General features: G+C 55.8%; 1 protein-coding gene across 1 annotated transcript; it reads right to left on the reverse strand.

Annotated features, from left to right (window-relative positions):
• Positions 1-431: 431 nt before the first annotated feature.
• On the reverse strand, positions 432-22,985 carry NPTXR (neuronal pentraxin receptor). The gene is made up of 5 exons (XM_082352790.1): positions 22,053-22,985; positions 8,880-9,105; positions 7,809-8,056; positions 5,019-5,198; positions 432-4,707 (listed from the first exon to the last, which is right to left on the reverse strand). Exons 1-5 carry the CDS (start codon positions 22,632-22,634, stop codon positions 4,483-4,485), a joined length of 1,461 nt encoding a protein of 486 aa, XP_082208916.1. The 5' UTR covers positions 22,635-22,985; the 3' UTR covers positions 432-4,482.
• Between the last annotated feature and the right edge of the window lie 2,104 nt (positions 22,986-25,089).

A 25,089-nucleotide genomic window follows, 5' to 3' on the forward strand; every position in this document is an offset into this window, starting at 1 on the left:
GCCGTCCCTCTCCCCTACCCCATCTCCCCAGGACCCCAAGGGAGGCAACACTCTGGGGGTCCAGGCAAGTAACTCAGGCAGATTGGGTCTCAGGGAACAAGTCAGGGACCTGGTTCCCATAACTGGGGCACGAGGTAGGGATGAGGTTTTAGGAATGAGGCCAAAGCCCGGTTATCAGAACTAGGACACTTTCCATGCGGGACCTGTGTTCTTTACATCCTTCCTGCATAAATCCTGAGAAAAGGGGTGTGTCTACACCTGGGACCTGGCAGATCTTGGTTGGGGGGGCACAGGGGGGTTTGGGTGAGGCTTTGGGGTACCAAGGTGGCACCTGCTCTGGCTTTGCCTACTGCCCCGCCCCAAGTACTAGCCACCTCATTCCCTTCCGGCACCCCCAGGGTAGCCCCACCCTTGCAAGAAGAGCCTCAGAGTAAACATCATGTTTATTTTGAACATTCAAATTTACAGAAACAAAAAAGTAACAAAAACCATGACATATCATACACACACACACACACACACGCACACGCACGCACGCATGTTGCATCTCATGTCACTTTATGTACAAAATCAGGCAGGAGAAGGAGAGGGGGAGGCGGGTCTCCAGTAGGATGCACTAATTTCACAGTGTCCGACAGCTCGACATGCTCTCTCACTGCTCAGCCTGGGCCCATGCGAGCCCCTTCCCCACCCAGCAGGGTCGGGGGTGGTGCCAGGAGGAGGGGTTTAGAGTGGCAGGCAGCTGGGACAAAGAGGGTGAAGAGAATGAGTCCATCTCTGGGAGAGGTGTTCCTTCCCCAGTTTGCTCAGAGCAAGGGTGCTGGGAAATGTAGAAAAGGAGGGACCCATTTCAGGGGGGCGGGGGGACGGGGACTGGGGCCACTGAGTCATGGAGAGAGCACTGAATGCAGAGTCAGAAAGCCGGGTTCAGGTCTCCCAGTGTCCCGGCTGGGCGCCCCCAAACGCTGCTCACCCTCCCTGGGCCCTGGCATCCTCATCTGTAAAACGAGGGCTTTGGAGCCCTTTCTGCCCAAATCTGGGGTCCTAGGTCACGCACAATGGTGGCAAGGTGATCTGCCCCCTTGGGACGTTGATTAGGGGGCACCATGTGCCACAAGGTGGGAAAACTGGCAGATAAGAGCTGTGAAGCACCTGGCGCAGGGCTGGGCCCAAAGCAGGGGGTTGAGAAATATCAACTTTCTCCCCTTCACAGCCTGGGACTCTCAGGAGACGCCCAGCTTCCTCTCCCCTTTCAGCTCTCCTGGAAACTCCAGCTGGTGAGAGAAGGGCACCCTGCACAGGGACATGTTCCCTGAAGGGGCTGAGAACCCTCCCATGGCCTCATGCAAGGGGACCCTGGCCCTGGGGTCAGCCCACCCTGCATCTCTGTTCCTCTCGGTGGGGTGAATGGGGTCAGGAGCAATGGATGACCGAATCCCACTCCACAGACAGTGGTAGTGCCTTGTCCCCTCAGGCTGAGGGGTGGGTCCTGGATGTCACCTGCCTTGGTTTGAAGTCTGGACTCCGTCACTTGCTGGCTGATTGACATGGGCAGGTTACTTAACCTCATTGGGTCTCAGTTTCTCTACTTGTATAATGGGGCTAAGAACAGTCCTAGCTTAGAACTGTTGTGAGAATAAATGAGTTGATCCCTGTGAGGTGCTCAGCATGAAGCCTGAAACTTAAAAAGGGCATAACAGACATGGCTCCAGCCTCGTTTTCAGCCAGGAGTAGCTTGAGGCTGCACCTGAGCACCATTTCTCTTCCCCGTCTTTTTGGCTGTGCCTGGGAGCAGCTGAAGGTCAAAACTGGAGTCCAAACAGCAGGCGTTCGGCAAAGGTAAGAAGGATGGTCAGTAGATGAAGGGGGGGTGGGGGGGGGACTTCGGGGCGTTCATCTTTCTGGAATGGAAATGGGGATCCAGGCCACTCACCAATGGCCCAGACTCAGAGCCTACAAGTGTCTCCAGTTTGTTCCTGTTCCCTCTGGAGGGATGACCAGGGTGACTCAGCACAGGTCAGATGTCTCATGATCACCATGAGAAAGCATAAAGGACTTGGGCTGATGCCTCTGGGTGGGCTCAAGTGATCAAACAAGTTCTTTCACCTCCTTCTCAAGACCCTTTCTTTCCCCCAAGGCCTCCACAAAAGCTGTTCCCTTAAAAACAATAACAGAAACCCAATAAAACCCAGTGTCCCAGAAATCTAAGTTCCGAATTCCGCCGTCACCCCAGCAACAGCGTATGTCATTATGAGACGCTTGACCCCGCACTGGGGCTGATGTCACTGGCTGTTACCGGGGCAACCCAGATCTCGGCAGGTTCTGGCTGGAAGTGCACCATCACTCCTTCTAGGCAGAGTTGGGCTGGAGGGGCTGAAAGGTCTTTCTGTGCTCTTGAAATGAAAACGAGGATCTGGGGGCTGGAAGCAACAAGTTTTGGAAAAGCCTCCATGGCCCTGGGACCCACAGTCTGCAGCTCTTGCCTAGTGTCTCAGGCTAAGTGGACGTGGGGAGCGGAGACAGGGACCCAAAAGGGGGGCAAAAAGCCACCAGTGCCCATCTGACTCAGGTAGCCAACAGCTGCCCAGACATCTGGTAGGTGACTGGCAAGGGGAGGGACACCTGTGTTCTCAGGTCTCCATTCCTGCCAGAGTGCCCGGGGATCACACCTCTCCTCCCCTACCTTCTGGGGGTGGGGGGTGGGAATGCCAAGATGTTTGTATGTTTCATAAAGGAAGGTGGGCCAGTGGGCATGTTGGAAAGCGTTCTGACCTCTCAAATATCCATTCTCTCAGGTATAGGCTGGACTCAAAGACTCTCATGGGCGGGCAGTAGGGTGTGGGGGAAAGAGCACTGGGTTCTAGTCCTGGCTCTGCTCCATTGTGCTGTCTGATCCTGTGCAAGTCACTTGCCCTCTCTGAGCTCTTCTCCATCTGTACAAGCAAGAGGTCAGACTGGGTGGCTTTTCTCAGCTCTGATATTCTTCTACTCTCTTGGGGGAGCTGGTGGGGACTCAAGGGTAGGAACCAGGAAGCCACCGGCCCTTTGAGACACTCAGATAGGCAAGGGTGCCAGGCTGGGGGAATCCAGAAGAGCTGATCTTTACAATCTGTGTATGAGGTTGGTCTGCTTTGACCCTTGCCCTTGCCCCTGACTCTTTGGAGCCAGCTTCTGACCCTGACCCAGCCTAGCCAGATCCCATCTGCTGCCCAGTCCCAGGACCTGCCCCTGCTGTGCCCCTCAGTCCTTAGGCAGGTTCTCAGGCTTGTCCCACACTATCCACCTGAAATCACAGACCATCTCACTTTTGAGCTGGAGAGCTCTCAGAAATGACCGAAGCAAGGGCCTCAGTTCATAAATGAGGAAGGTCAGCCCGGAGAGGGCAGGGACTTACAGAAGACTACACGGCAGGTTAGCAGCAGGGCTGACCAGGAACCAAGCGCTCCTCCTCCTCATCCAGTGCTCTGCACACCACTCCATGCTTCTCCCTACCCTCTCGGCTTCTTCTTTCCATCCCCCAAAGGCTGCAGGGCCATGCAGAGCGGGTAGGTATTATGGGTCCCCTGGGGCATGTGCCTCTGTTCCATGCTGTCCCCAGCCCAGGCTGAAGTGGCCCAGGCCCTGTCCTGGCTGCAGAAGGGGAGAGGTGACCATGCCAGTGGGCACAGCTGTGGATGGGCGCAAGGGGTGACTATGGCCCTTTGGCCTCCCGGAGTCTTGGTCCCTAACCCTCCAGGCTGGAGCTGGGAAGGGAATGTCCTGGAAATTGAGGTGGGGCTGGGCCAGGCATGGAACCAACATTCAAACCACTGCACACGAAGAAACAAGGAAAGAGGAGGAAGAGAGGGGTGCAGGTGGGGGTGGGGTGGGGGGAGAGGCTCCATCAAGATCCCACTGCCCTTGACCGGCAGCTGGTAGAAAGATAAAGGAGGGCTGAATCTGAGCCTCCCAGGGTTCTGTCATTCCCTCTCAGCTGGGGCACAGCTCTACAGCCTGTTATGGCCCCGAAGAGGAAGGGGACAGGCCTGTTGCATAGGGGACAAGAGGGCAGATAACCAGCCCTGCCACTGAGAGTGGGCCCGTCCCCCATACACGGCCTCATGGGAGGAGCTGTGAGATCAGTGGAATCAGTTGTGGTTGACGGGTGGGGTGGGGTGGGAGGTGAGAGATGGCTCCACTCTAATGCCAGCGGCGGGGAAGAGCCGTGGGCACTGTTACGCACCCACTGCCGGGCCCTGCACTCACCCCAGGCTTGACCTGTTGACTTGAGCTGCTTGTCCTCATCCAAGTGGGATGAGGGGACAGCCGTCAAGGGCAGGGCGTTCTGGAGGTGTGGGTATAGGTGGCGGAAACGGGAGGCGTGGCCAGGAGTGGGGCAAGAAAGGAGGCCAGTATGTGGGTGGGCTGAGGAGGCAATGTGACCTCTCCCCGGAAGGCCCCCGAATTGGCAGGCAAGGGAGGGGCCCTGGACGAGGTGGCCCCTCATGCCTTGGCCCGTCCCTTGCAGACATCGAAGGCAGCCTTCGTTGCACCACCAAAGGCCTCCACCAGCTTGTCTTCCCAGGGGATGATGTTGCCCAGCAGCGGCCCCGTACAGTTGGCAATGCCCAGGACCTGGGCAGGTGTCAGGGTGTGGTCCCAGAGGTTAAACTGGGCAATGTCACCCACGAAGGCCTGGGTGGCATCAAACCGGCCACCTAGGGTATCCTGGACCAAAAGAGCAGAGAGAAAGAAGAGAGACATGGAGTGAGGGAGCAGAAGAGACAGGCAGGCACTCAGAGTCAACCCCCTGTCCCTGCTGAAGTCCTACCCCCTCCAGGTTCTAGCCCCGCCCCTAGGTTCTAGCCCCTTGCGCAAGTCTCTGCTCTCTCTGGGTCTCACTCAGTCTGCCCATCTACAGAATGGCTGGGTCAGACTGAGTGCTCACTGCTGTGCTTTCAGGGACCCTCCGCCTACCCCTCCTCCTCAGGGGCCCTGAGTGGGTGGGATATCTAGCTGCATCCCACCCTGAGCCTTACCTGCTCTTGGCCCAGGATAAGGATCCCATGAGGCTTGATGGGGTGCCAGGCGGCCAGGTTCTCACCGGAGCCCCGCAGCTCTCCATCCTGGTAGGCAGACCACAGGCCGTCCCTTGTGGTCCAGGAGAGGCAGATGTGGTGCCAGCCATTGTCCTTCAGGCTCAGGGGCAGCTGGGCCACCTGAAAAGAGGTCCCCCAGCCCCAGGTCAGAGGTGCCACAAGGCCCAAGGCTGGAGAAGTGGGATGGGGAATGGGGAGACCGGTGTCCCTCCTTCCAGGGACTGACCCAAGGCTTGACCCTCCCCTTCCTCCCAGCTCAGTGTCTTTCCGACCACTCTTTCCTCTTTCCCCACAATATATCAATATAATCAGGCAGCTTCACTCAGATCACAAGGGATTATTCAGTGTTGGTTTTCAGTTGTTTCTAGGTAGTTTATTCACTCTCTAACAGGCCTGCAAGGTCATGCAGGGCGGGAGCTGAATCTCACAAGCCTACCTTCCCCTGAATACCACACACAGTGCCTGGCACACAGCTGGGCTCAAGAAGTACTGGCAGTGGTAGAACAAGCCTTAGACTCAGAGGCCGGGCACTGCCAACCAACCCCCTGTGGGACCCTGGGGAGGCTGCTCTTTCCTCCCTGGGCTTTAGTCTCCTCATCGTAAAGTCAGGGGTTTGGGCAAAGGATGCAGCAAATATGCAGCCACCTCTGCCTCCTCCTCCACCCAAGGCAGACATGGCTAATCAATCATGAGCCTAGACTCACCCTAGGAACCTTCCTCATCAAAGTGCTCTCGGAAGCCACTGATGATTGATTAGAGTTGGCCTGTGATATGAAAGGTACTTGCTGCCTCTGGATTTGGGGCTCCCAAAGGGCTCTTTCATCTCCTAAGTTCTCTGAGATCACAATTTATTGCAGCATTCTCTGAGGCCTACTTGGTGCCAGGCCTTGTTCTGGACACTGAGGGTGTGGATCTGGTCCTGGTCATAAAATAAGCTGAGTCTGCACAGGAGGGAAGGACTTCAGGGACAATATTACAAGACAGAGTAACATGGGGGCCATTTGGGAGGTACAGAGGCTGTGAAGGCCCAGAGGGAGAGAGGGGTGTGGGAACAGAAGATGTGAAATCTAAACACATCTGGAAGTACAATGGACTCTGACAACTCCGCTGCAAGGCAAACCAAGTGGCGGGGGGCACAGCAGAGGCAAAGGCTTAGAGGTTGGAATAAAGTGAGAACTGTGAGTAGCTTGTGAGGTTGGTGCTCAAAAGGCCCCAGAAGTTCAGGGAATTGGGACCTGTCCAGGGTGCTGAATTCCTTTTACTAGAACTGAGTGCTAACCATGGGCAGAGCCAAAAATGGCAGCCAGGGGGTGTATGAAGGGAACCAGGAGGTAGGATCTAGATGTCATCCAGCTACCCTGGTGGTCTTAGGACCTACTGGGCTACAAGGGAAATTCACTGTCCCCCGGACCCATCTCCCTCCTCCTCCTCCAGGACACCCATGAAAGGCACCTCCTGCTAAGCAGGGTTCTCCTGGGTGTCAGCCACTCCTAGCAGCTCTCTGTGGCTGTGGCCTGGTCACAAGTGGGTGCAATATATGTTGCCTGCATTTTCAGGGAGTCTCAAAAGACCACCATGCCTGCAAGACCCAAAGCAATGTGGCAGGCTGGGGAAGATATTTGGGGGGAATGGGGTGATAAGATGCTCCCCTTCCTTCCCCCTTGATCACCATGCTCCTGCCACATCACTCCCCCCAGTCCCTCTACCTTGTCCTGCCCCGAAGCCAGGCTGGGGGAGCGGTGAGGGGGTGGGAGTCCTGGGCATGGGGGCAGATGGGTGACCCAAGGGCAGAACAGTGGAGGGGTTAAGAGGTGGTTTCTGGAGCCCAAGACCCCAATTCACATCATCACCCCTTCACCAGCTATGTGGCCAGGGTGCATTATTTGCCCTCACTGAGCCTCAGCTTTTCCATCTGCAAAATGGGGATAATAGGGTGTCCACCTCCTGGTGCAGTTGGGTCAAGGGTGATAATATGGGTAAAGTATTTACTAGCACAGGGCCTGGAATAATAAACATAGCTCACATTTATTGAAGTTTGTTAAATGCTAGGCTCTGCTCACAGGCCTTTACATGTATTTAAGCCATTTATTTCTCACCACAGCCCTATGAGGTAGACAGTGTTATCATTCTTGCTTTACAGATGAGGAAAGTGAGGCATGGAGAGGGTAAGTGACTAGTCTAAGGTCACACAGTGGGTAAGTGGCAGAACTAGGACTCACAGCCAGCATGCAGCCCAAAGCCTGACCATGGCACTGTCCTACTCACCACGTAGGGGAGGAGCACGGGGCTGGTTGCAGGGGGGAGGGGGGCAAGGAATCCACTAGCACTCCCTCCCGCCCTTCCTCCCTCCCTCCCCAGAGAGGTCCTTGGACATCACTTGCTTCTCTCTTTGTCCAGAAGAATGAGCAGGGCCCTGGGGGCAGACACTCCCAGCCCTGCTCCTATAGCTGCCTCGCTGGGGAAGTCTCTTAATCTCTGTCAGCCTCACATGCTCCTCTGTAAATGGCACACCACTGCGGACAGCCTCTCTTGGACATCAGCTCCTCTTCCCAGCCCCAGGTCTGGCTTGTCTTGAATTCCCAAAACCCAGCCTGGCACACACCGGGCATTTCATGTGTGCTGATTCTGCTGAGCAGGAGAACTGGTTTGGGGCCCAGCACAGTACAGGTGCTCCTGAAAGGGCCCCCCCTGCCCCGCCCCCCCATCCCTCCCACTCGGCCCCCCGCTCACCTTGTCATTGATCAGCAGCTCCATGGGGTCATGGCCCGCCTCCAGCAGCACAATCTCGTTGGCCTGCCCAGGCACCGAGTAGGAGAAGGGGGTGCCCTGGCCAGTGCCGCCCGACCTGGACCGCAGCCACATGCAGACGCTGAAGGCGTAGAGCTCGGGCAGTGCCTTGCGCACGCGGGCGTACATGTAGTTGTTGCGGATGGGGATGCTGATCTTGAAGGCATCTGGGGGACTGTAGGCTGAGGACCCTGAGCGGGGTGAGCAAGGTGGACACGGCGGGGGTCAGTGGACACTGATGGGGGGTGGGCAGGGCATACTCCATGAGGGTTACTAGTCCCCTGGTAGCCCCAACTCGTCTATAAGCCTCCTAAGGGTGCTCCTCACAAAGGTTAAAAGATGAAAGGTCCCTGAGAGCTCATGAGTCCTAAATCCCCATCTTTCAGATGAGGAAAATGAGGCCTGGGGAGAGGAAGTGAACTTCCAAGGTGACAGAGCAAGCCAGTGACAGCTGTGGAATGAGGAGCCAGGTCTCCTGACGCTCACACCTGTATACTGTCCAATACGTCATGTTTTTCTGACCCCCCAGTGGTGCCAGCCCCAGGTGTTAAACAAATGACAAAATTCTGATGTTGAAGGTGCTACTGTGGGGGTGGTTAAATGCATGGACTTTGGAGTCAGACCTGGTTTAAGGTCTAGATCCACTACTTACTGGCTGTGTGACCTTGGGCAAGTCACTTGACCTCTCTGAGCCTTATTTTCCTCAGCTGTGAAATGGGGATAATAACAGTATCACCCCTGTATGGTCTGTGAAGATTAAACCAGCTGATGTATCAAGTACTTAGCCCACTCCCAGAATACAATAAGTGTCAGAAAATGCTAACTGTTAACAATAATGATAACGCTATCTCCCAATTATTCTTTCTTGTGTTTCACAGCCTCTTCCCCACCATCCCATCTAGCTTTAGCCTCTGGAGAGCATGAAAATGCTTCCCGAGTGAATCTGCCACCCTGAGGACCCGTCTGAGGACCAAGGTCTCGCCTGCCATGCCCTCTGTGGGGCTCAGGACCCACCGTGCTCCAGTTCCGCGACACGGTCCTGCAGGGCGTCCAGCTCCTTCTCCACTTCCTGCCGCTGCTGCTGGCTGCTGTGACTGAGGGCCACGCGCTCCTTCTCCAGCGCCAGCACCTTGGCCAGCAGCTGCCCCTCCAGCTCGTCCATCTTGGAGTGCAGGGTGGTGGGTACCACGGGCGCAGGGGCCGGGGCCGCTGAGAAGTTCACCCGGGCTGGAAGCTCCTGCTGCTCACGGGGCACAGAAAGGGACACACGCGGTCACTTGGAGGGAGGAAGGAAAGAGACAAAGGGCCCAGAGATGCCCACCACCCCTGCTGAGTGACCCCAGGTGAGCCTCAGCTTCCCCATATGTAAAATGGGATGGCAATACCAGCTTCAGGCAACAAATGTGTACTGGGTGTCTAGCAGGCTGTTTCCAGTGCTGATGCGTGATGGGGAGCTGAAAGCAGGCTGGCTCCTGCCCTCAGGACAGCTCAGCATATGCTGGGGTGGGGAGCTGGCAGTAGAGAGCTGTAATAGTCCCCTGGGTGGTCTAACGTGCAGTTGGGGTTGAGAGCCACTACTGAGTCCTTCATCATGGGCAGGCTATATCCCGATGGGTCCTTGAAGGGGTGGACTGTCTTAGTCTTCACTTAGTCACATGTCAAGCTTCTCTAAGGTGGTGCAAGGCTCTGTGTGAACACTGGGCAGACCCGGGGGGCACAAATCAGGGGTTTCTAGAACATTGCTCCAGCGCTGCGGCCATTCCAGGCTAGCATGTGGTTGAGATCACAGACTCTGGAGGCATACAGCCCAGGGTTCAAATCCAGCTCGAGAACCAACGGGCTGTGTGGCCTGGGGCAAATGCCTCCATCTCTCTGAACCCCTGGTTCCTCTCATGCAACACGGGACAACGGTACCTATTTAGAAGGGTTGTGGGGATGATTACACGTGGTAAATGCCCATGAACAGAGACTATTTACTGCACTTACTGTCTAGGGCAGCGTGTTCCAGGGTGGTCTCTGACACCCCCATCCTGCCCAGGATGAGGACAAAGTGTTTAGAGTCCCCCTTTTTCCTGTCTTAAGACCCCAGCGGGAAGGAGAACTGGGGCAGAAGCCAAGGCACCTCTCCTTCCCCCTCCCCTACTGGAGGAAGCCCCTTCTGGGGCGGAGGAAGGCAGGCGAGGCCACAAGTCTTGACTCTGGGAGGAGGCAGCCTCTGGCAGACACATCACAGGAACGTGGGTAGGAAATTAATAATTCAGTGAGCTTCTAGGAGCCAAATTAGACCATCCCTGTCCCCTATCTCCCTTTTCCCCTCCTCCACGCTCCCTACTGACAGCCCAATGCTTCCTCACTGCCCAGGGGCCCTGGTGGTTCTCACTCCACCTGCCCTGGGCCCTGACCACAGGCTTAGCTCCAGACCTGAGCTCACTGAATTCTCATGATTCCTTCACCGAGCAAATATTCAGCGAGCACCTACTATGGGCTGGGCACTGCACCAGGTGCTGAAGAGACGGCCAAGGGCCCAACAGAAAACAAAGAGCACAGCCTACCATTCCGTGAGTGCCACATGCCTGCAGGGATGGCCCCACAGCTCAGGGCAAGTACAGAAGACCCCTCCCAGCTTCACTGGCCCAATCCTGGCCTTGTTGGTCATTTGCTGTGTGACACTGGGCAGGTCCCTTAGCCTCTCTGAGCTCCGTGTGATGAGGGGATAAATGTGTCCCCTGCTTCAAAGTGCTGGGGGTGGGGAGGGCAGTGCAGGCAGAGTGGCACTGCCACACTCAGCGCCTGAGAGAAGGGAGCGGCCACCACAGACAGTGACGTGACCTTGCACTGAGGAGTTGGAGGGACTGACACTTGGTTCCTCCACTCCACCCCAAGAGCCGGGGCAGGTGGGCTAACCTCTCTGGTGTCATTTGTCCTCCTCTATAAAGTGGGGACTTGGAGTGCTCGGCTTGCGGGGCTGTGATCAGGGGAGCCCAAGCCTGGCCCGGCGTGGGCCACTTTATCCTCCACAGTGTCCCATGGGAGAGGACACAGCCACCCACCCATGCAGACGCCTGCTTTGGCCCACCAGGTGGGGAGGCCAGGTGAGGGGGGTGGGGCACGGATGGATGAGTTGCTCGGTACACCCAGCCCCACCCATGTGACACTAATCTTCACTTTCCACTATCCGGGGGGCTCCTTGTATGAATCCTGACTCCGGTGCTGACTAAACACAAAGCCTCAGTCTCCCCTTCTGTAAAACAGGGACAACGGGCCCCACTCTGTCCATCCACAGGACAGATGTAAGGATGGAACAGTGGAAGTAACAGGTCCTCGTGGACTGTAGAAGCAGAATGCACACTGTGAGGCTTGTTTACATCAGCTGATGGGGAGTTCGCTACCTCCACAATCTTCCCTTGACCACAGACAGCTTATGGAGCGAGAGGGCCAGCCACCCACTGCATCTGAGGCGACTGGACTGTCGGGAGACCTTGGGCTGAGGCAATTAGCTCATGGATTGCCTTCCACGTCAGCACTGGGAGGGCCGGGACTGGGTCTCCTTGGCCCCAGCACCATTCCAGCCTCACTTTCCCTCCTTCCACTGGGCCTAGCTGGGCATGAGGGGCACACCTCTGAAGAAGAGTGTACCAGGCCCACCCTCAGCACTTTCCATGTATTTACTTGTGAATCCTCACAGCCACTTGTTTTGGTTGGTACTCTTAGTGTCCCCATTTCACAGATGGGTCAACCGAGGCAGAAGTCCTTTTGAATTTTCTACAGGGATGGGGCTGGGCAAAGCTGACCTCTCTGGAGCCAAAGCCTTCTCTCTCTAGCAAAGCGTCCTCCTCCCTTGGAGCGAGAAGGACCTGCCAGGAAGGAACAGGACGTCAAGTGCTATTTACACAGATGCCGTTGCGAGGAGACACCGCGCAGGCCGAGGGAGGTGGGCACACAAGCTGTTCTTTTGTCAGAGCCGCCAGCTCTGCACGAAGGCTAGGGAGGAGGTGGGCTCATCGGATCCTGTGTGGCCCCCTCCCCACCCCAACGTCTGAATCAGAAGAACATGATTCCCCCCACTTTCCCATCTGCTGCGGGTGCGGGCTGTGCTGCGTGGGCTCTCGGCCTGATGCCAAGTGGGCCCCCAGCACAAGACGATAGGGAGACGATGATGCCATCACCCCACGAGGGTCCTGATGGGGGCTTGGAACCCACTCCTGTCGTGCTGGGAGTCCGGGGTGGGGTTTGGTGTAAGTATATGGGGCCTGGAGCCAGAGCCCAGCGTTCGGGTCCAGCTCAGGTAACGTGCTGGGCTCATTAGCACTCAGTAACAAGAGGCCAACAGAGGCAGCTGTACTCCTTGCCACGTACCGCGTGCCAGGCCCTGCACTCCAGAAGCACTGTGCAAACATTCCACAACCCCTCTCGACAACCTGGGGAAGTAAGGAGGCCCACTTTACAGATGAGAGAGCAGAGGCTCAGAGAGGTGAAGTCATCTGCCTGAGGTCACACAGCTGCGAAGTCGCAGACCCTGGACCCCAGTCCAGCCCCTTCTGATTCCAGAACCTGTTCCCATTCTTCACGCTTACCCTGACAGTTTGTTGGTCTGCCAAATGGGCACGGTGTCGGCTGCCCTGCCTGCCTCAAGGGCCAGCAGGAGAGGTTTTAGTGCCATGAGAAGGCTGGGAGGATCTGGCAGGTGGTGTCAGACCGTGCTGTGGGGCAGCTTCACAGAGGCGCCTGGATGCGAGGGACCTGCCTATGCAGGGTGGCTCTGAGGCTGGGGGCCGTGGGGAAGATCCTACCACCTTGTCCCCAGTGGGGACAGCTCCTTTCCTTGGGGGAGCAGAGGGAAGGTGCTGGATTTCGGGGTCAAGGTCCCACCCTCTGCAGAGCTCACCCCTGCCCAGACAGCACAAGGCCCAGCCCCAGGGGCAGCAGGGCAGGGTGGCAAGAGAACAGGCTCGGCGGCAGCGGTGTGGGTCAGGCCTCCTATCTCCCACACCTGCTCAGCCCCCAAGTCCTGTGTGAGTCTGCCCGGTCTCACACACAGGCTCCACCAGCCCAGTGACCTTGTTATGCAAAGCTTGCATGCCTCGGTTTCCCCATCAGCAAAAAAAGGTACAAAAATAATATTATCTCATAGCATTGTAGTGAGAATTAAATAAGTTAATAGATACAATGCCCTGAGAGTTGGCACATGAAGTGCTACGTGTCAGTTATTATTATGGTTATTACTACTTAAACTTGTATGTTTAATACTACTGAAACATCTCTTAAAGGAGCCTCCCCTCCACCTCCACCCATAAATTTTTTTTTAATCATTATATTGAGAAAAAAAGCAAGTTACAGAAGAACAGTTAGATGCCATTCACACAAAGTTGCAAAAATTCAAAACTAGATCATGTATATATAAAAGCAAGAAGGAATGCACGGAGAGATAAACACAAATTCGGGCCAGTGGTGACCCTCTGCCACCTGAGGGGGACCCTGAGGGGCATCAGCTGGTTGCAACTCTTCTGGGTCTTGAGCCTGGGTGGGGACCTGGATGGTAGTCTTTATACCTTTGTGTATCTCTGAGGTACTTCACAATAAATTTCTTTTAAAAAACGGGAGAAAAATCCGAAAGCAGAGTCTCTGAGTGTGGAATCTAACCCTGAATCTGAACCATAGCCTCAGTCGGCTCCTGTGTCCCCCACCCCAGCCCAGGCCACCATCACGAGGCTCCGACTCTGGCCCTCCTCCACACAGCAGCCAGAGGCAGGCACCTAATTGCAAATCCAAGCAGGTTGCTTGAAATCCTTCAAGAGCTCCCTTCTCCCACCAATAAATACCCTGCCCCTCTAATCTCAGCCCTTATGCACCCCCAGAGGCTACACTTCATTCCGACTGAAAGTCCCCAGCTCCCTCTCACCCTAGGGCCTCCGCACATGCTGTTCCTTCTGCCAAGAACACTCTTCCCGCCCCCATCCCACCTCCTCTGGCCAACGCCTCCTCACCCTCCAGATGGCAGCTTCCCTAACGCCTCAGCTAAGATGTGCCAAAGGGAAAGGGAAAGAGGGTGTCTCTGGAGGAACTGCGAGTCCTCACTCACTCATTAATTCACTCATTCATTCATTTATTCATCCATCTGTCAACATGTGCTGTGGCAACACGATGCCATGGGTACCAGCATGACTCTCAGGTCAGACAGGCCCGTGTCATTCCCAGGCTCCCCCACTTACTGGATCTGTGGCCCTGGGCAAGCTGCTCAACTCCTTTGACCCTCGGTTTCCTCAACTGTAAAATGGGGATAATAATAGTATCTACATCTTAGGATATACATAATGACAAAATGAAAAAATATGTAAAGCCTGGCATATAAAAATGGCTGATAAAGAGTCATAACCATTATTATTACCTGCTATTATTGAGAGGCAGGAGAGCATAGTGAGTAGTAACTCTGTGGATGTGGGCCCTGGAGCCAGACTGCCAAGGATTGAAATCCCAGCTGAGTGGGATTTCAAGGTTCTTAACCTCTCCGAGCCTCAGTTCTTAAGCAAGGTTCTTAACCTCTCTGGCCAAGGTTCTTACCTCTCTGAGCCTCGGTTTTCTCATCTGTGAAATGGGGAGAGTAACGGTCCCACGGTTCTCATGGGACTAAGTTGTAAGGCCCTTAGAACAGGCTGGCACAGAGGGCGCGCTCAGCCCTGATGCCTCTTCCTAAGTGCCAGGTGCTGTGGCCCCCTAGGCAAATAAGGCCCGCGCCTGCCCCAGCAGTGCCCCCAGCTGGGCGGGAGGCTGTCTGGGAGCTGTGACAGGGACAGCACCCGCAAGAAGCTCTCTGTGGGGCGGCGGGGGCATGGTGAGTCGGAGAAGGCCTCTCAGAGGGGCTGCTCTGCTCCCGCCTTCCTCCCCAGGAGCTGGCCCAGCGGGCTGCTCTGTCTCCATCTAACCCTGGCAGGGAAGGGGCAGGAGAGCAGGTGGCAGAGGCCGGACTGATCTTTGTCCTGGTCCCCACTGCCAATTTGCAGCTGGAATGGAAAGAAGACAAATGGACCTCTGTGCACCAAGGGTGCCAGGTCAGGGCGGTCGGTGTGTGGGAGGGGAGGAGGCCGGGAGAAGGGGAGATGGCTCCCAGAGGGTGTGCCCATACACCCTCCTGGGCTCTGAGGCCCCAGAGCAAGTGACAAGGCACCCCAACCCCAGGCCCCTTCTCCCCTCCCTTCAAGTACTCCCCGTCAAGCTGCCGCAAAATTCTCTCTTAGGCCCTGCCTGCCCACACACCTTCTGGGCCCTGGCCAAGAATCTGCAGCAGAGACTGAGGACCCCACCCTCAGCCCATTTTCATAGAAAATCCTGGCTGTCATCTTGGCTCAGTTCTGCCGTGCTGTGTGGCCTTGGGCAAGTCACTCAGCCTCTCTGAGCCTCAGCTTCCCCTGGAGTCAAACGAGGGGTGTGGGGGGGCACCTAAGAGCTTCTGCTTCGGGTTGGCTGCCTCGATCTCTGTCCCAAGTTCAGCGGGGATCACGTGCCCGACTGTCCTGGGGAAATCCAATGGCATTGTCACTCGGGGGGGTGGGGGGGCGCCAGCCCCTGATCTCGGTCCACCTCCCACAGGCAAGGACTTCACAAAATGGCCAACACATATGAGAAAAGGTGCTCAACATCATGAGTCATCAGAGAAATACAAATTAAAACCACAGTGAGTTCACTACACACCCACCAGAACGGGGAGTGTCTTTAAAATGACCATAGCAAGGTTGACAAGCTTCACAGCAGGTGGGTGTGCAAACACTCACTGCCACTTTGGAAAAGCGTTTGGCAGAAACTCCTAATGCTAAATATATGCCTCTCCTGGGACCCAAGCATCCCACTCCTGGGGATACATCCAGAAGAAATGAGGACTTTTAGCCAACCAGAGACATCACGAGTACATTCGCGGCAGCTTTATCTGTAATAACCCCAAACCAGAAACAACCCAAATGTCCATCCACAGAAGAATAGGTAAATAAATTAAGGTATCTCCACACATTGAAACACTACACAGCACTGAAAAATAACAAACCACAGACACACACACCACGACTGAAGGTCAATGTTGAAAGAGAACACCAGACACAAAGGGGTGCAGCTTCTCTGAGTCGATCTGAGTGACGTTCAAACACAGAGAAAACTGACCTACAGTGACAGAAACTGGAACAGTGGTACCTCTGGGGAAGTATGGACTTTAGGGTCACAAAGGAGCCTTCTGGGGTGCCAGAAATGTCCTCTTATCTGGGTGGTGCTTTCATGGATGCAGCCATACATAAATTTTCACTGAGCTGTACACTTAAGATTTGTGTCTTTTTAAAGTAAGATATGTGAGCTCTTACGTATATTGAATGTAAGATATACCTTAAAAAAAAAAAAAAGCCCCACAGGTAAGTCCCTGTCTTCCGCCCAAGCGGCTCTTGCCAGGCTTGGAACGGCAGGAAGGGTCTCCTTTCCCAGGCGAAGGCCTGCCAGGGATAAGAGGCCTCCGGGGCACAGGATGACAGAGAAAGAGGGGTTCTCTGGGTGTCCTGCCCACGCTTCCATCTGACAGATGGGGAAACAGGATCAGAGAGAAGAAGGAATTTTCTGAGGTCACGGTGAGCAGGTGGCAGAGCTGGGGTTTTTTAAAACCAAGGTTTCTTGCTAGAATGCAGGTTCCACACTGGTAGGAGTAGGGGTTAAGGGCTTCTCAGTATGGGTGCCCCACCTATAGATGGGCGTTGGCCAGCCACAGGGAGAGGGGCCATCGGGGTCTGCAGGTGGCCTAGAGGGCACTAGGTTCCATGTCCTCCAACAAAAGGCCGATGGGCAGAAGCTCTCTCACTGCACTCTGCTGGCCCCCTTTTTTTCTTTTTAATTAATTTATTTATTTTTGGCTGTGTTGGGTCTTCGTTGCTGCGCGTGGGCTTTTTCTAGTTACAGTGAGCGGGGGCTACTCTTTGTTGCAGTCCGCGGGCTTCTCACTGCAGTGGCTTCTCTCGTTGCAGAGCACGGGCTCTAGGTGCGTGGGCTTCAGTAGTTGCGGCCCGCGGGCTCAGTAGTTGTGACTCACGGGCTCTAGAGCACAGGCTCAGTAGTTGTGGTGCACGGGCTTAGTTGCTACGTGGCATGTGGGATCTTCCCGGATCAGGGCACCAGGGCTCGAACCCATGTCCCCTGCATTGGCAGGCGGATTCTCAACCACTGCGCCACCAGGGAAGCCCTCTGCTGGCCCCTTTTGTGGCCAAAGAGGCAGGGTCAAGGGAACCAGCCCCCACAGAGCAGAAGCTTCCAGGATGGGCAGGAATGTAAGAGGAAAGTAAAAGCAACCAATGGACTTTTAAAAAGGCACCAAAATATTCTATAATCCACTTTATCTGCAGACCCCCCTGAGGAACTGGCGGTCTGAGAGTGTGTGGCTGGGGAGTCGGGGGCCACATAAACACGGAACCTCCATACTCCCCACCGCAATTCCTAATCAGGAAACATCTGCCCAAGAACTCAGAATTTAGAGCCCAAAGGGCCCAGACCAAACCCAGCCCATCCTAACCATTTTACAGATAAAAAAAGTGAGGCCCAGAGAGAGAAAGTGATTAGCCTAAAGTCACAAGCAAGAAGAACTCAACTTTATGCCACCCAGCCTTCCTATTTCAGTGAATATTTAGAGCTGCAAGGTGTTTAGGGAGCATCTGCCCACTGTATCATTTTATGAAGGGGAAACAGAAACCGGGGGCGGGGAGGACAGGCGGTGATTTGTCTGGCTCTGGTTCCTCCAGACTCTATGTGCCTCCATTTCTTTACCCGTAAGATGGGAATGCATACAGCCTGCTTCATAGGTCTGAAGACTGAATAAGCTAACACGTACACAGTAAGTGCCTAATAAATGTTACTTGTTGTTATTATTTATTGTTTTCAGCCTCCTGATTATCTTGCCAGCCAGCACGACGAGCCTTTGAGAACTGGCCTTCATCACTCTCGTTTTATACGCGCTGAGGCAGAACATATAGACATGGCCCAGGGCACTATCCAACAAGAGGCACTTCTCTCACCTGTCTTTCTCACTCTCCTGAAGACAGGTGAGGTCTGACCCCTCCAGATGGATCTAGAGTTAATGATGAAGAACAAGGGCTCTGGAGCCAAACACTGACAGGGTCAGATCCAGGTTCCAACGCTGTGTGAACTTGGGCCAGTTTCTTAACCTCTCTGAACCTTGGTTTCTTCATCTGTAAAAGGGGGATAGAATAGTACCCTCCTCATGGAGATTTTATCAGGATTAAATGAGATAACGAACAGTACCTGACACATGGTAAGTGCTCAGGAAGCATGAGCTATAATTGTTATTAAGTCCAGGAGCCTCTGCGACCATCATCAGGGTGTTCCTTTTCATGGCTTCCACCCCAAGATGAGGGGAGGCAACTCGCTTGCCAGGCAGGATTAAGAATGTGATTTATGTCAAAAAATTGCTGCTTAAATCTATCTTGAAATTTCATTTTACACATAGATTAGTGCAAAAACAGAACACTGTAACATGCATACATGGCTGGTTGCCACATAAGTGGTCCTTTTGAAAAGTGGTTTTTGGCCACAGCCATAAAAGTCAATAGCATCTGACCCAGTAATACCACTCCTGGGAATTCAGCCTAAAGAAATACTTCAACAGACTTAAAAAGAAAAAAACAAACAACTATCTGCATGAAATCGATCCTGCAATGAGCATCTAGAAGCAAAAATAATCAGAAACAACCTACATCTCCAGCAACAGGAGACAGTCAAAGGATTGATGGATGGTGGAGCCTGAGTTGGATCCCAGGATATTATGGCCATCATTAAAATGGTAATTACCAGCAATCCAGCGACTCAGGAACAATGTCTACACTTGGATAAAGGACTAAAAGGGGGGCTGCAAAAACGAATAAAATGGTGGAATTAAATATAATTCCCCCTGAAATCTTTTGACATTTTTTCAATTAACAACAAAAATAACAACAAAGATAAAAACATAGAAGACAAACAATTTCTCCTAAGCCCTCAAATGTGACTCCAACTTGAGGCCTGTGGAGAGAGGGTGGGCGAGGGGGACCTTTCCTCTCCTTTGGTAGTCAGCCCAGTGGGGTGGGGAAGGGAGTGATGCAGAGAGGTGGGCAGCGGTGTGCTGAGATGTGCAGGGGTGGGGGTAGGAAGGAGACAGAGGGTGATCAGGGAAGGCCTCTAGGAGGAGGTGTACTCAGAGCAGACTTAAATGATGAGTATGGATATGCTGGGGGTCATCTAGGCAGAAGAAGAAGAAACTGGGAGATGGGCCAGATACAAAATGGCAGCCTGGGGGCAGGCTGAGTTTGCACCACAGGGGAGCCCTACGGGGTGGGCTTAAGGAAGATCCCTGGGGCTGCCTGGAGGAGGATGGATGGAGGGGTGTGCCTGGGCAGGTGGGAGACCAGCAAGGAGGCTGCTGCAAGGAGCCGCGGAGAGATGAGGCCGACTGAAAGGGGGAGGGGAGGGGAGGAGCCAAGTATGGCTTCTCAGAGCGCACCTGAGTTCAGGCTGGGACATGATGAAGGTAGGGGGCTGGTGGGACATCCAGAGGGAGGTGCTCAGGAAGCAGCTGGATCTATTGGTCTGAAGCTTGGAGAGAAACCTGGGCTGGAGACGAAGTTGGTTTGGGGCATCACGGTGGAATGGTGTTGGAAAGCCTCAGGGTGTGGCTGAGTTCACCCAGGGACAGTGAGAGGAAGGCCAGGAGGGGCGCACGTGTTACAGGAGGAGGACCCAAGAGGGAACAGAGAAGCAGAGAGGGTGGAGGGGCAGGTGAGAGGTACCTAGAAGCCAACCGCATGGAGATTTGCAGGAGGGGATGGTCAACGGGGTCAGATGTTGGAGGGGGGTCCAGAAAGATAAGGACTGAAACATTCCCGTTCAATTTATCAACTGCGGTGACGTCACCACGAGCACTTTCAGTGTACCAAAGTGGGAGAGAGACTAGTGGTGAGAAAGCACACCCTGAACACCTGGGGGCATCCTTCTGAGGCTTTTGCACGAGAAGGGAAGGGAAAAACTAGTCAGTGGCTAAAAGGTGCAAGGGGTCCAGCTGAGACCAGTAGTCTGACTCCGAGTCTGTTGGGCTCCAGACCCTGACCCCTGCCAAACACCCCAAAGAGACTGGCTCTGGTGGCTGCCAGGCTCAGAAGGACAGGCCGCCCCTCCACATCCACTGCACTCAGAAAGCAGAAGGAGTGTGTATAGGGAAGCAGGACCCCCCCACTTAGGAGGCTGACCTGGTGCCAAATCCCAGCCACCAGGATACCCCCAACCTCAGCGGGCTAACCGGAGGGGAGCCCACCCTGCCAAATGCACAGGTGCAGGTCCAGGGCAAGCCCAGCCCTGCCAGCCCCAGACGTGGGAGGAACCACGGGTGCCATCTGGGTGTGGGGGCAGGGACTAGGGCAGGCAAGGGGAAGTTTATTGAAGACCAGATCTTTTTTTTTTTTACATTAATAAAATCTATTTCTAAAAGGAGGATTTGTTCCCATTTTAAATCTTGGCTATTTAAAAAATTAGTAATATTAGAGCTTAATGTTAAAAATAGCAATCACTCAAGTTGATTGAGCATACCTCTGCCGGACACTGTTCTGGGCCCTTCAAAAAGATTAACTCACTTCATCCTCCTAACACTCCAGTGAGGTAGGTGCTAATACTGTCCCCATTTTACAGGTGAGGAAACTGAGACTTCCCTTCACAGTTGACTTTCCGTATTTCCCTGATTATTTGCCTGCTCTCAGCTCTCATCCTAGGAATCCCCAGAGCTGGAGTGGGAAAAGGGATGCTGCCGGCAGGTAAGACTCTGGGCTTTCCTCCTGTATCTGTCACTCACCTTAGGAGGTCTCTGAGCCCCAGGTTTGGGGTTGGCTGTGATAGCTGCCTGGCTGTGCTCTGACATCCTGCGGGGTGGGTGCTGACACCAACACGGACTTTCTGGAGGGCCACTGGGCCATGGGCATGGCCAACCTTCCATACCAGCAGCGTCTCCTGTGCTGCTTGGCCAGGGATGTAACTGAGAAAGCCATGGAGCGGGAGGAGTCCCTGTCTTTCCTTCCTTCCAGCCATTCTCTTCCCTTTGACAGCTGCACTCAGTTTCGAGGGAGGTAATAAAGGGGGCAGCTGGTGCTATGGCCTCTTTCTCCCCCCTCTTCCACGGATCTAGTTTTGTTGCTAACCCCCTTCCCTGCACTCTGGAAGTCGTGGATGGCTGCGGGTGGTCAGTGTCTCCCAGACGTCTGTCCTGCCTAGTGTGTCCAGCTTCCCCTCCAGGTGGCCCCAAATAAGTTCTCACAGGGAGGTAGGGGTCTGGCAGCTTCAAAGGAGAAATGGCTGGTCCAGGATCACAGGACAGCCAAGAGCGGATTCCCCCTGTTGGACCCCCTGTGTCTGACCCTGAGCCTGGGCCAGGAACATCTGAAAAAGGTGAGTGGAGGGGGAGAGACCCAGGTGGGACCCTATTCTCCACTCAGCCCCCACCCCACAGCTGCCGGCTTCCAGGCATCTTGTCTGGGCTACCACCATCTGAGCTCCTGCTATCAAGTCCGTGGTCCGAGCCCAGGTGGGGGGCTTAGGGGTGGAGGCGGTGGGGGGCTTAGGGGTGGAGGCGGTGAGGGGCACCCACGTTTGGCTTATGAGACACTGTTCCCTGCTCTTCCGCAGGAGAGGAGGACCCTGAGTCCCTTGGACAGCGTTCCTATCTTCTGACCATAGGGACTGAGTGTGTGGCTGGTGCTGCTTTGGGGGTGTCTCAAAGAAGGAAATAAAACGGACATTTAACGAGGTCCTAGTACGTGCCTAGCATTTGCACGTACCTACATTTTCATCAATCCACACTACAGGTGGACACCGTTATACCCATTTTACAGACTCGGAAACTGAGGCTTACAGAAGAAAAAGGATCGGGAGCGAGCCTTTCCCGTGCGCCTCCTGTGCCTTAGTCACAGTGTCAGTCTCCGGCCTGGGTGCGCTACCGGACTCCTCCCTTCTCCCCCTGGGAGGCAGGACCAACCATCCCCTTTGAACAGACGGAAACCCGAGGCTCCGAGACTCGCGGGGGCTCCCCAGGGTCCCTCAGCCAGCGGTGGCGGCGGGACCCCGGGACGCCCTCGACTCCCTCGAGAGGCCCCTCCCATCCCCCGGCCAGGTCCCGACGGCGCGCGGGGCGGCGCTCACCTCGATGCGGTCGATGCGGTCCCGGAGGGCGCGCACGGCGTCCTCCAGCTCGAGGATGAGCGCGGGCGAGTCCCAGGGCCCGTCTGCCATGGCGTCGCGGCGGGGCCCGGCGTCCTGGAGGCCGCGCGGCAGGCCGCTCTCGCAGCGGCCCAGCTTGCCGGTGAGCTCGCGGATGGTGTCCTGGTCGGCGCGGATGCGCGCCTCCTGCTGCAGCGCCGTCTGGCGTAGCTGCGCGGCCGTGCTCTGCAGCAGCAGCAGCTCCTCGCGCTCGCTCGGCGCCGCGTCCCCCTGCTCGGCCCCCGACGGGCAGGCAGCCGCCAGCGGCGTGCACAGGAAGCGGCTGAAGAGGGGCACGGGCGGCAGCGGGTGCGCGCTGGCCGCCGGAGCCCCGGGCAGCGCTGGGGGCCCGGCCGAGCCGCCCGCGCCGTGCAGCGCGCTTAGGCTGCGCTGCGGGCCCGGGGACGCGGCGGCGCCCGAGGCGGCCGAGGCGTTGTCGGCGCCACCGGGCAGCGCCCGCGCCGGGCTGGCCGCCAGGGGCACGCTGGCGATGATGCAGATGACGGCACCGAGGAACGCCAGCATGCCCGCGGCCAGCAGCACGGCCAGGAACTTCAGCGTGAGGCGGGCGGCGGGGGCACCCGAGGCCCCCGGCAGGCGCGGCGGCGGGGTCGGGGCGCGGGGCCCGGGCGCGTGTGGCCGAGCGGGGCCGGAGCGGGAGCGGGAGCGGAAGGAGCCGGAGCCAAAGCTGTTGCCGCGGCCGCTGCTGCCGCCGCTCTGAGCCCGGGAAGCGCGAGGAGGAGAAGGCGACGGGCGGCGGGGAGGGGGGGCTGGCGCGGCGGCCCCGCCCCTCCGGCTCCTCCGGGCCGGCCCAGCCCCGCACCAGTTCCGTGCCGGGCGCCGAGTGGGGGCGCTGCCCGGGATGCGGCGAGAGCCTTATCCGCTGCCGTCACCGCGCAGAGGGCGGCGACCCGCTGGCCGGGCGGCGGGACTCCCGGGCGACCCCCACCCCACCCCACCTGTGCTCTGGCCCCCCTCCCGGAACCCATGATGCCGCCTGCTACCTTGCGGGGAGCTTTTCTCCGCGTCGGGCTCTGTGCTGAGGGAGCCAGGAGCTTGCTTACAATTAAGCCTCACCGTGGACACACTCACAGTACAAATGAGGAAACTGAGGCCCACAGGGGTCAGGTCGCTGTCCAAGATCACGCGGCTAGTATGCGCCGGAGCAGCATTTGAGCTCAGGCGCATCTGACTGGACCCAGACTATGGAATGGAGCTGGGGTGGGCGTGGGGAGAACAAGGAAAGAGGCCCGTGCTGGGGGCAGGGGACTGGAGATTTTGATCCAACCTCTAGTTATACTATGGCCACCTGCCTGTCATTTCCCACCGCCAACTCCCTGAAGGAGCAGAGGTCACTCCCCTTCAAAAAAAAAAATCTTCCTGTGATTTCAGAGGGCAGCAGAAGTTCCCTCCTCTGAATCTTTGGGAGCACAGAACATCGAGGGTCCCAGAGAAGACCTCTCTCCCCACTGCAGACTACATTAGCATGGCAAGACCCTGGTGGGCATGTGGATCAGGCAGTGGCAGGAACAAGCAGGCGTGGGAGAGGGCTCTGGTGTGGGGGTGATGCAGGAGCCTTTTACTTTCTCCTGTCAAAAAAGTCTATATATATTTTGCTGCAAATTAAAAATTAAAAATGTTTAAAAAAATTCTACCATCCTTCACAATCCAGCTCCATCTCCAATTTTCCACAAGGCATCTCCTGACCAGCATGGGTTCCCAGAGCTGGAAGGGTGTTCGGAAGGCTGGGACAGAGGAGAGGGGCTATGGCTCGTGGGAGCACTGGCCACGGCCACACCCAGGCCTGTCAACCGTCCAAGCCTGCATTCTTGACTTGAAGGGAAGGCTCACCCTGGGGCTCTGGACCACCATGGCTGCCGTGTGGTCTCTGCAGAGCGGTGGGGAGAGACCAGAACATTTCTCAGGAGGCAACAGCCCTGGGAGACCCTGTTTGGCTATGGGGATCCTGCCCAGTGGTCCCTGGGCACATGTTCCACACACCCAACCCCACCCCCAGCCTCCGGATAATGCCTGCCCTGCTTACCTGATCTCTGGGAATCAAAGGTTACCTGAGTTGTAAAGTAGGAGCAAATCAAATGCCAGCTCTGTACACGATGAGCCCCCAGAGCCGTATGTGCGTGCGTGTGAGTTAATACTCATTGGAGCAGTGACCTGGAAACCTGCCAAGCAGCACAGCTCGGAGGAAGCGCCTCCCCGATGGAGAGGTGGGCCAGGATCTCTGAAGGTGAAGGCAGGCAGTAGGGGGGCTGTGAAGTCCTTCAGGTGCGGGAGGCATCGGGACTCCTGGTGCATCTACGTGTGTTCTGTGAAGACAGAAGCACACACATTACATCCTGGAAGGACAGAGGAGGCCAGGAGAGGGGACTGCTGCCAAGAGCAGCAAAGCCTCTGTGGCTTGGGTACCAAATGGTGCCACCTTTATGTGAGCTGCCCCATGAGAGATGGACAGCAGTTGGATAAGTGGGTCCAGAGACTGGAGCTGAATTTTGTTTAAACTGATTTGTTTATCCCCTAGAATGACTTTTTTTTTTGTGGCTGCGCTGGGTCTTAGTTGCGGCATGTGGGATCTTTAGTTGCGGCATGTGGGATCTTTAGTTGTGGCATACATGCAGGATCTAGTTCCCCAACCAGGGATCGAACCCAGGCCCCCTGCATTGGGAGCACGGAGTCTTACCCACTGGACCACCAGGGAAGTCCCTAGAATGACTTTTTAAATCTATGATATGAACACATCACGCTCCTGCTTACAAACCTATTACTGGCTCCCCATCCGCATCCCTTTGTGGAATAAAGTCCAAATTCCTTAAGAGGCAGTATTACCTAGTGGTCAAGGGCATGGATTCTGGAGCCAGAAGGCCTAGTTCAAACCCTGCCTCTAGCTGTTACTGGTTGTGTGACCTAGTTTCCAAAGAGGGTAAAGTCTCAGGTCTTTGATAGTTCCTGACACCCTCTCTGTGCC

This window comes from Balaenoptera borealis (assembly GCF_965194805.1).
Source record: "Balaenoptera borealis genome assembly, chromosome: 13".
Taxonomy (NCBI): Eukaryota; Metazoa; Chordata; class Mammalia; order Artiodactyla; family Balaenopteridae; genus Balaenoptera; species Balaenoptera borealis.

Coding starts and splice junctions, on each gene's coding strand:
- NPTXR (XM_082352790.1), bottom strand. CDS start 22,634: ATGCTGGCGTTCCTCGGTGCCGTCATCTGCATCATCGCCAGCGTGCCC. Junction 9,106..22,052: donor ACCGCATCGACCGCATCGAG/GTGAGCGCCGCC, acceptor CCCCGTGAGCAG/CAGGAGCTTCCAGCCCGGGT. Junction 4,708..5,018: donor TTATCCTGGGCCAAGAGCAG/GTAAGGCTCAGG, acceptor CTTTTGGTCCAG/GATACCCTAGGTGGCCGGTT.